Source organism: Semicossyphus pulcher, unplaced genomic scaffold (genome assembly GCF_022749685.1).
Source record: "Semicossyphus pulcher isolate SPU_LCO1_2020_fin unplaced genomic scaffold, fSemPul1.0.p SCAF_6, whole genome shotgun sequence".
Taxonomy (NCBI): Eukaryota; Metazoa; Chordata; class Actinopteri; order Labriformes; family Labridae; genus Semicossyphus; species Semicossyphus pulcher.
This window is the reverse complement of record NW_027211737.1, coordinates 30,463,298-30,473,767: the sequence shown is the minus strand read 5'-3', so window position 1 is coordinate 30,473,767 and position 10,470 is coordinate 30,463,298. Positions and strand designations below refer to the sequence as shown.

The 10,470-nt window shown below is 41.9% G+C and overlaps 1 protein-coding gene across 1 annotated transcript; it reads right to left on the bottom strand.

Moving 5' to 3' along the window:
- Positions 1-2,597: 2,597 nt before the first annotated feature.
- med27 (mediator complex subunit 27) lies at positions 2,598-5,935 on the bottom strand. Its single transcript, XM_069683402.1, has 8 exons — positions 5,733-5,935; positions 4,847-4,991; positions 4,279-4,409; positions 3,895-3,988; positions 3,342-3,449; positions 3,216-3,257; positions 3,055-3,132; positions 2,598-2,830 (listed from the first exon to the last, which is right to left on the bottom strand). The coding sequence occupies exons 1-8, from the start codon at positions 5,933-5,935 to the stop codon at positions 2,696-2,698; spliced, it is 936 nt and encodes a 311-aa protein (XP_069539503.1). The 3' UTR covers positions 2,598-2,695.
- Positions 5,936-10,470: the final 4,535 nt, after the last annotated feature.

The following is a 10,470-nucleotide window of genomic DNA, read 5'->3' as shown; positions in this document are numbered from 1 at the left end:
GAGGCCGGGGAGAGTCTTTGATTCGTATTCATTCATGTGTTTTTAGTGTTTCTGTTTTTATGCATGAAATGAGCTGAAATCTGCTGCGTCCAACATCCAGAAAATATCCAGAAAATAATGTTCTAATTCATCTGCCAAAACACCAGGATGTCCTTCTTCATCTGCTCAACTGTTGCGGTATTAAACCAGCATGCTTTGTTGGCTATTGTGAGTCACAATCCTCTGCAGTGTTAGATACGTCACATCGACTGAGCCGCCGAGAGTGCAGACAGATGACCGCACTGGATGTATAAACAACAGGGTCAAAGTTCAGGGTCACTGTTGAGGTGAAGTAGCAGAGTCGGTCAGTCACTGTGACATGACTGTATTTCTCAGTACTGTAGCGTTGGCGAGGATGTTTTCTCAAATAAAACTAGCTAACCTGAGTATTTTGGGATCCAAAAATCTGAGCGTCTGAGGAACCGAAGACCCGAGAAGAACAGCGGAGCTCTGAAGTGATCAGTAATACTTGCTGATCTACTTAAAGCTTGACAGGTGGTCGTTCAGGGTTGACAGAAGAGTTTTAAAGGAGCTGGAAACACAAAATCCTGTTAACTTTAAATGTATTCACTAAAATAAAATAATATTAAAGTAAGTTAGAGGATAAAAGAGGATTTATTTTACTATGTTTAATTTAAAAAGATGCTGTCAGGATCAGGATCCTTTCTGCTCGGATGACTTTATCCCCAGAGAAACTGACATTAAAAATCAGACAGTAAATGTCTTCAGAGTCACATCCTGAATCTGAGCGTCGAGAACATTTGAACTTCTTCCTTCAGATCAGCAGATAAAATGTCAGCGAGTCCTTCAACACGTCGAGCTGCAGCCTGGAGGTCGCCCACGTTGTTCTTTTAAAAATCAGCTGACAGTTCGTACAAACTCTGTTCATTAATCCTGAGTACAACTGATTCGTGTGAAACAGACGAGAGTTTCTACGGAAGCCCTAAGCGGCATTTTAAGCTTACTCCATTTTCCTGTGATTACAAGTAATTTCAGGTTGTTTTTTTCGAGATTTCAACTTAATTATTTTTGATTCACTTGCAGCACTGTAACGTCAGGATCATAACTCGTATCCTCAGAGCTGCAAAAGTACAAAACAGACATAGAAACAGGCTCAACTTACCTCAGTAGTGTGAGCGATGGCAGCATGTCCTGCTCTGTAACATCAGTGACCTGTTGTTCTGTTTTATAGATCGACAGAAAATTATCACAAGAAAACCAGCTTTGTTACCTCGAGATAACGAGATAAATATGTTAAGAACTTAAGAAAACAAACAGAAATTGCTCGTTATCACAGGAAAATGGAGTAAATCAAATGTATGGATGCATGTCTGCTTAGGGCTTCCGTAGATTTCCGACTTTCAGGTCTTATTTTAATATATTTGTATTCTTTTTTTTTCATTTTAACCCCAAAGTTTTTAAATCTTATTTTGAATGTTTAAATGTGACGTGACATACCTTCATAAAATATGAAATATAAATTAATATTATAATCAAAGAGCGGAGTTTGAAGGTTGTTTATCAAAGAAATAAAGTATTTTTATTTAATATTTTAATCTCATCTGTATCACAGACAAGCAGGTGTCAAAGGTCATCAGCCTGCATTAATTAATGCACAATCATAATAATATTTATAAGTATAATAATCACCTTGTGTTATAATAAATCTGCAGAATGTTTTATAATGAGACTGTAGAGACAGTTAACACGTTTCTGACTGCAGCTGCAGATCAATAATAGATGAAGGTTAAAGCTTATTGTTGGAGGTCTCTGAGCTGCAGGACTCTGCCTTCATTATAAACTGAGTCTCTAATTCATTAACTGACCAGGTGATTATTTAATATTTCATTAATGAAACTTTTCGATCGGTTTCAGTTAAAGTTCAGCTTCTGTTTGAATAACATCATGTTTTAAATTAACGTTTCAAAGGAGTTCTGTAGTTTGATAAAAGTTAACTAAATCTTTTTTTTTTTTTACAATAAATAGAAAAATAATTAACATAACTTAAAATTAAACCCTCTGATGCACAACATTGGTCAAAAGTTAATTCGAACAAATGATTTTGCTTCATATTGTTGCATGTAATGGATTTATTTTTAATATCACTTATCTTAATGAGTTAGGTTTTATTTTTGCTTGAGAAATACTTTTTTATAACAACCCCAAAAATGCACATAATAAATGTATTTTCAGGGGCATTGTTGTGACTTTTAGGACATGCTGAATTTTTACTTCAGAACATATGACGTGCACTTACATCGTTTTGTAAACTTATATCTGGTTGGAAAGATGTGGCAACAGAAATGTTATGTGCAGGTATAACTACACGTTTGCAATAGCTGCATCCCAATAGGTGCATCCATCCACGTGTTTATGCATTCACAGACACACACACACAACCTCCATTGTGTGTGTGTTTCTTTTTCTACAAAGCCCTGTCATTTCCAGCGTTTCGGTTCAGTCGTCGAGCATAAACAGTTGCTCAGCTGTTCTTCATTACAAACCTTTAAACTGTGACCGTCTGTTAAACCACGATGAAGTTTTACACAAACAGCTGCTAAAAAATTAAATCAAACTTTATTAAAACTTCTTTACAAAAATACAAACAAAAACAAAACACATAACGTACATACACATACAAACAGGTAGTGTTTGTTTACATGCGACAGGTGTCGTGAAACGCCTCCAGGGTCCTAAAGTCCCTCCATGTCGGAGGAAGTCCGTCCTGCAGATAACGACCACATCGCTGACAGGAAGACTGGAAGAGTTTAATGTAGCTCCGCAACCAGGTCTGCAGAGAGACAGACAGGTGGAGAGAAAGACAGGAAGGGTTTAATGTAGCTCTACATCCAATTCTACAGAGAGATAGACAGGAAGGACGACAGACAGGTGGAGTTTAATCTATCTCTGCAACCAATGCAACAGACAGACAGAAAGGTAGACAAACAGGAAGACAGGTGGAAAGACAAGAATGAAGAGAGACAGGTGACACAGACAGGTCTATCGGTGTCTCACCATGAAGGATCGGACCACGACATCCGGCATCTGGGGCAGCTGGTAGTGCAGTAGGGCGGTGGTGGCATGGTCTGTTACCTAGCAACAACACAACCACAATCAGATCACTGCAGACTCACCTCAGGCATGCATTAGCTCAGGTGAGGACAGGTAAGTCTTACCTTCTGAAACACCTGGTATTGAGACTTTGTCCAGATATCAAGCTGAGGAGGAGAGAAAGACAGATTACCATTGGGACAAACAGACAGGTATCATGAGTTACCTTTCAGGTGAGGTTGACCTCTCACCTTTCCGTCCTCATTGTAAACATTCTCATTGTATCCTCGAACAACAGTTCTGTCGATGAAAAGTGAGCGCATCACCACGATCGCTTTCAACACCTTCCCAAGGGTCACCTGAGAGGGAGACAGGTGAGAGAGACAGACACCTGTTACCTGGTCTGCACACACCTGTTACCTGGTCTAAACATAGCTGTTACCTTGTATTACCTTGTATCTGGAATACAAACACCTTGGTACCTGTCTAAGCACGCCTTTTACCTGGTTAGAGCATACCTATTAGTTGGTTTGAGTACACCTTGTATCTGGTATACACATACCTGTTACCTGGTCTGCGCATACCTGTTATGTGGCCTTAACAGAATGTTCACCTGGTCTGCACACACCTGTTACCTGTTTGGCACACTCCTGTAACGTGGCCTTAACACACCTGTTACCTGAATGGACACAGCTTTTAGCTGGTCTGAACACACCGGAATAAACAACCCTGTTACCTGGTCTAAGCACACCTGAAGTCTGACCTGAACACACCTGTAGAGTGCGTTTAAAGATGTTTAATTACCAGCAGTACAGCAGACGTCCCGTTGGGTCTGAACAGCTCGATGGTCATATCAGGAAACATCCTACCGATCCGAGAGATGACATCATCCACATACCTGTACACAGAGGAGTATCACAGCACTGTTACAGTAAGTATTGCCACACCGGTTGTTCAACTTATTTGGTCCATAAGTAAAAATAAATGATGCCCCGCCGTCCTTTGGTTCTGGTCCTATTATATTTTATAACATGGATTCATACAGACTGGAATGTAACTTGTCACAGAGAGATATCTGATTATTAGCATGATATGCCTACTAGCATACTGTACTATCATATTAATATATACAGTATGTATTACTGCAGTATTATAGTCGTATACAGTATTTATAGTTACAGTACTCACTGAGGAGGTAGTACCAGAGTACTGGGCTGGACTTTGGGTCGTCTCTTGGCTGAAGCCCCCATCTGATTGGCTGATCGCTTGAGTGACTGTTGATTCAACAAACTGGAGGCCAAACCGGCGTGGTACTGCAACTACACACAGACAGAAAGCACTCATGACATACTGTCTGAGTGAGGTCACACAGGGTTACCTGACTGTGGATCAGCTGTGTGCGTGTGTCAGGTGTGACACAAGCACTAACAGCAGATGAGGTGGTTTTGATGGTAGGTGGTTGTCATGGTAGCAAACATCATAAGATTCACACAATGCAAAGTCATTTGTGAATGGATCAGTGATGAGAGGAACCCAGCTGAGCTAATCAGCTCAAGATCTCTTCAGATCAAACAGAGCGGACGAGTGTCTCACCACAGAACAGATTCTCTGTGAACTCTGATGGAGGGATGAACGCTGATTTTCCAAAAGATATTAGTGAGTAATTAGAAGAGTAAGTGAGCTCAAGTAAACCTTAGCCTGTTAGCTTGTTAGTCTGTTAGTATGTTAGCTTGATGGCGTGTAAGCCTGTGTTTACCTTATTAGACCACTTGTAGGCCTGCAGCAGCTGCGAGTATAACGGAGTTTTGTCCTGAACTGGATCCAGACTGAGAAGGCCGCTGTTATGGAGCGGATGAGACTCTGAGGGGCGACCGACCAGACCACTGAGACGCTCCAACTCACTGAGAGAAAGACAGGTAGAGAAAGAGAGGTAAAGAGAGACAGACAGCAGATGGAGACAGAGGGACAGGTGGATAGAGACATAACGAGTGTTAATAAACTGAACACAAATGAGTTCCAAACTCTGCTTAAAACTCTCTAACAATAAAGTCATGGTGCTCAACATAGCAACAACTAAAGACATCAGATAGACCTAAATAAAATTGATAAATGTTACATAAATGTTTATGTCAACAACATACACAAATAAGGAGCAAACTGTCCCACCAAACTCCAGTCACATTTCAGTAATGTTTCTCAGCAGAAGTTCATAACTATTGAAATTATGAATTGACACAACGCAAAGTGTTGCACTGCTCACAAATTATCTACCCAGGTCCACAGATTTGAATCCAATCCCTTTACAGGCAACAACAAGTCATCGTTTTCACAGAATATTTTAACATAAACAAACAACATTAGCGAGAACACCGGAATTTCTTGTTTTCATACGATAACACTCTGAATATGGTCTGAATGTTGTAAATCGATTGAAATTTGAATGCAGTCTGGTTGGAGTATGACCCGCAATGTTTACACTATAAAATCTATTTAAAATCGGTTTGACATGACGATGAGTTTACACTATTTAAAAATAACTATATCATTAACGTAGTCTACTTTAACTACGAACCAGATTATATACTAATATAGTAATTTAAATGGACTGAAAGTTGACTGTAGTCTGGTGCGGAGGGACTCACTTGAGGTCTCTGTTGACTGCCTGCAGGTTGTCCTGGAACTCGGCTATAAACTGCTTCTCTCGACCCTCCAGGGTCTCACGGTTCTTCATGCCATCCTTCAGGGACTCGAACACGCGGCTCACGCTGGAGCGGAGCGCCTGGATGCCGCTGATGGCATGAGAAAAAGCATCCAGATTCACTCCGACGTTCACTCCGTCCGCCATCTTCTCTTTCTTTCTGCGTCTACTGGCGCTCAGAGATGACGTCAGAGAGACCGGCGCATATTATCTCAACGTATTTATTGCCTTGTGCAAATCTTGTTCTCTCAGTTCTGTTGACTTCTAAATAAGAACTATATCCCAAAGAGATAATGTAACATTATTAGGCGTTCTGTTACATAAAAATAAAGTTGAACATTTTTATTAAAGTGATATATCTGAGTCCAGAAAAGTCAAGTCTAACACTTACCCAGATACCCAGCAGAAATCTTTCCTACATACTGTTTCATGGGAGCAGCGTTCATTCAAACTCTGAACAACCTGCAACAGGTTGTTCTGCTAAACACTGTATGTCCCAACCTACTTTTGCAACCAGGTCCAGGTGCCATCCTGGGTTGGGAGGAATTCTGTTCTTCACAGAGCTGTATAGGAGTCTGTGGCTGCCTGTCCCAACTGCTTATAACAAGAGCTATAAAAACGGTTCTCTATCTGCTCCAGTTTTGCAGTGTCCATGGTTTATCCAATTGTCAGCGTCTGAAAGGTTGATAGGTTTGAGAGGATTTCTGGAGGAACAGTTGAAACAGGAAAGCGTTGCATCTCTTTCCACAACCAAGCCTCCTGGTCTAGGAACTAGTAGGCAGAGCACTAACCACTCCTGACTTCATCCATCTAATAGTCCAGTCTGGTGATGCACAGGACAAGCGCCTGCTCAACAATCCTCCGAGTTTCCAACTGCTATGAGAGCAACCGTCGACCAGCCTACCACTACCCCCAGGGCCAAAGTTTGTGGCTGTTCACTAAAGATCTTCCCCTGAGAGTGAAATAGAGAGTTGACACCCAGTATATGGGAGCTTTCTCCATCTCCAGGGTCTTTAATCCTTCTACAGTCCACCTCCATCTGCCCTAAACCATGTGGGTCCATAACAGGCTTAAAGAGAGCCAGAAGAATCCCCTCTTTGGATGACATATTATGACTTCTATTCCTCGGCTGAACTCGCCTGAATCCGATAGAAAACAGATATTTTATGATATTTATTTTTAATTTGATAATTTTATTTCTATCAAACCAGACTGGAGAGTAATAAACTCATCTCAGTTACTTTGGTTTTGTTAAATTACTCACAATATCTGTGGAAAAGAGATGAAGAAGTACAGTGGAGAGAGAGAGAGAGAGGGAGAGAGAGGTGAAGTGACAATGGAGAGAGAGAGGTAGAGTTAGATTGGACAGAGAAAGAGGTAGAGAGAGGTGGAGGTACAGCAGAGAGAGAGGGTTAAAGAGAGGTAGAGCAAGAAAGGAGAGAGAGAGAGGTAGTCCGTTGAGCTCTGAGAGGTTTATCTACGCAAGGAGAGAGAAGAGGGGGAGGAAGAGTGAAAGAGCAGGAGACTGGAGGAGATTATAAAAGATAAAGAAGAGAACTGAAAAGAGAAGAGGAGGAGAGAAAAGAAGACAAGACGGAGGAGTAGGATGAGGAGAAAAGAGAAGAAGAAAAGTTGGCGATAATGAAGATGTTCAGCTTTTTGTCGCATGTTTGATCAGATTATCAAGAATCAACCTGAAAACAACCTGCAGACAGACATGTGGAGGTACAGGTGAGTAACACTGAGAGACAGACAGTCGGAGTCAGAGAGACGTATACAGACAGACGTGTTGGATGTTGTTTAGGTCTTCTTTAGGAGCTTTATAGTTTAATTTAAAGGTTACTTATGTGCTTACTATGTGTTGATAGAGACAGACAGGTGTAGAGACAGACAGGTGTGGAGACAGACAGGTGTATAGACAGACATGTGTCCAGAAAGACAGAGTGAGAGTCTCCTCTATGATCTAACTTTGACTTAAAGGTGCAGTTCACACAAAACAAACTGCCTTTCTTGTAGTTCCCTCTGTCTTCATACAAACAGAAAGGTTTGCAGACAGACAGATTAAAAAAAAAAGACAGGTGTGGGGACAGACAGGTGGATGTGGCTGAGTAATCAGAATTTGGGTTTAAAGGTTCGGTTCACATAAAACAGATTGTCTCCTCTTCCTCTTATTTCATCTGTGTTCATAGAGACAGACAGGTGTGGAGACAGACAGGTGTAGGGATAGACTGGTATAGAGACACAAAGGTGTACAGACAGGTGTTGGGATAGACAGCTGGAGAGACAGACAGTTGTAAAGACAGAGATCAGAAAGACATTTATAGCGACAGACAGATGCACAAACAGACAAGTGTACAGAGAGACAGGTGTACAAACAGATTAATGTACAGAGAGACAGGTGTACAGACAGACAGGTGAACAGAGAGACAGGTGTAGAGACAGACAGGTGTACAGAGACCGAGGTGTAAAGAGAGACAGGTATAGAGACAGACAGATGTATCGAGAAAAAGGTGTATAGACAGAGAGGTTTATAGAGACAGACAGGTGTACAGAGAGAGGTATGGAGACAGAGAGGTGTTTAGAGACAGACAGGTGTATAGAGAAAGACAGGTTTACAGACAGACAGGAGCACAAACAGACAGGTGTACAGAGAGACGGGTATAGAATCAGACAGGTGTACAGACATGGAGACAGGTATACAAAGAGACAGGTATAGAGACAGACAGAGAGGTGTACATAGAGACATACATAGAGACACGCAGATGCACAGACAGACAGATGCACAGACGGACAGGTGTACAGACAGACAGGTGTACAGGGGGACAGGTTTATAGACAGAGAGGTGTACAGAGAGACGGGCATAGAGACATACAGATGTACAGACAGACAGGTGTACAAGGAGAGACATATATAGAGACAGACAGATGCACAGACAGACAGGTGGACAGGTGGACAGGTTTATAGACAGACTTTAACCCTGAGCTCTTTAACAATCAGGTGAATTTAATATAAACTCTATAGAGTGGGTAATGACAGGTGTTTTGGCACCATAAGACTGCAGGTTTTCTTTCTAAAATAGACTCTGACGCTTTAATATGAAAATGTACAGATTGTTCGATGGCTGATGAAACATCTCTCGGGTCGGACTTCCTGTTTCAGTCAGTGAGACAGAGTGAAGGGCTGCAGGTTCAGCGAGACAAATCTACAGCAACTTTGTTTTAATAAAGACGAGAAGCAGGCTGAGTCTCTGAGTCTCAGTTTAATCATCTGTGTTGATGTTCATACACAAACACACAGACAGGTAGAGGGATAGTCAGGCAGACAGACAGGCACAGAGAGGATGGAGGGGAAAACAACAGGAGTCATGTGAATATCCAACAGTATTTCTCCAGAGGTCGATTCTGAGAGTATAAGTTATATTTAATATGTTTATTATATCTACGTCCTCACCTCCACTCAGTTGCTGTTCTCCAGTTTGAGATCAGATGTTGAGGATGCTTTAGTTCACACTGAGCAATGATTCAGATTTCAGACACATGATCATCTTGTGTTATCGCTGATAGTCTCATCGGTTTGATGGTAAGCCAGCTAGACCTGGACCAGTGACCAGATCTGACAAGGTCTACCTTTCCCACAGGATATCTGGACCAGGTCAAAGGAGGTCTTAATCCCCTCAGGTCTATCCAGACCATGTTTTACAAGGTCTTACTGTCCTTAGGTCTAACACTCCTCAGATCTAACTGTCCCCAGGTCTAACTGTCCTCAGGTCTGACTGTCCTCAGGTCTAACTGTCCTACGGTCTAACTGTCCTACGGTCTAACTGTCCTCAGGTCTGACTGTCCTCAGGTCTAACTGTCCTACGGTCTAACAGTCCTCAGATCTAACTGTCCTACGGTCTAACTGTCCTATGGTCTAACTGTCCTACGGTTTAACTGTCCTACGTTTAACTGTCCTCAGGTCTAACTGTTCTCTGGTCTAATTATCCTTAGGTGCAACTGTCCTCAGAACTGTCCTACGGTCTATCTGTCCTACAGTCTAATTATCCTCAGTCTAACTGTCCTCAGTTCTAACTGCCCTACGGTCTAACTGTCCTCAGATCTAACTGTCCTACGGTCTAACTGTCCTCAGATCTAACTGTCCTACAGTCTAATTATCCTCAGTCTAACTGTCCTCAGTTCTAACTGTCCTACTGTCTAACTGTCCTCAGATCTAACTGTCCTACGGTCTAACTGTCCTATGGTCTAACTGTCCTACGGTCTAATTATCCTCAGGTCTAACTGTCCTCAGGTCTAACTGTCCTCAGATCTAACTGTCCTACGGTCTAATTATCCTCAGGTCTAACTGTCCTACTGTCTAACTGTCCTCAGATCTAACTGTCCTACGGTCTAACTGTCCTCAGATCTAACTGTCCTACGGTCTAACTGTCCTACAGTGTAATTATCCTCAGTTCTAACTGTCCTCAGATCTAACTGTCCTACGGTCTAATTATCCTCAGGTCTAACTGTCCTCAGTTCTAACTGTCCTCAGATCTAACTGTCCTACGTTCTAACTGTCCTCTGGTCTAACTGTCCTACGGTCTTTTTGGACTCACCAGGTGTGTCCAGGTCTTTGTTTTGTAAGTTGCTTGTCTGACTGTTTTTTATGTTGTTATGTTTCAGACTGGTCGTGGGCGGAGCATCTTC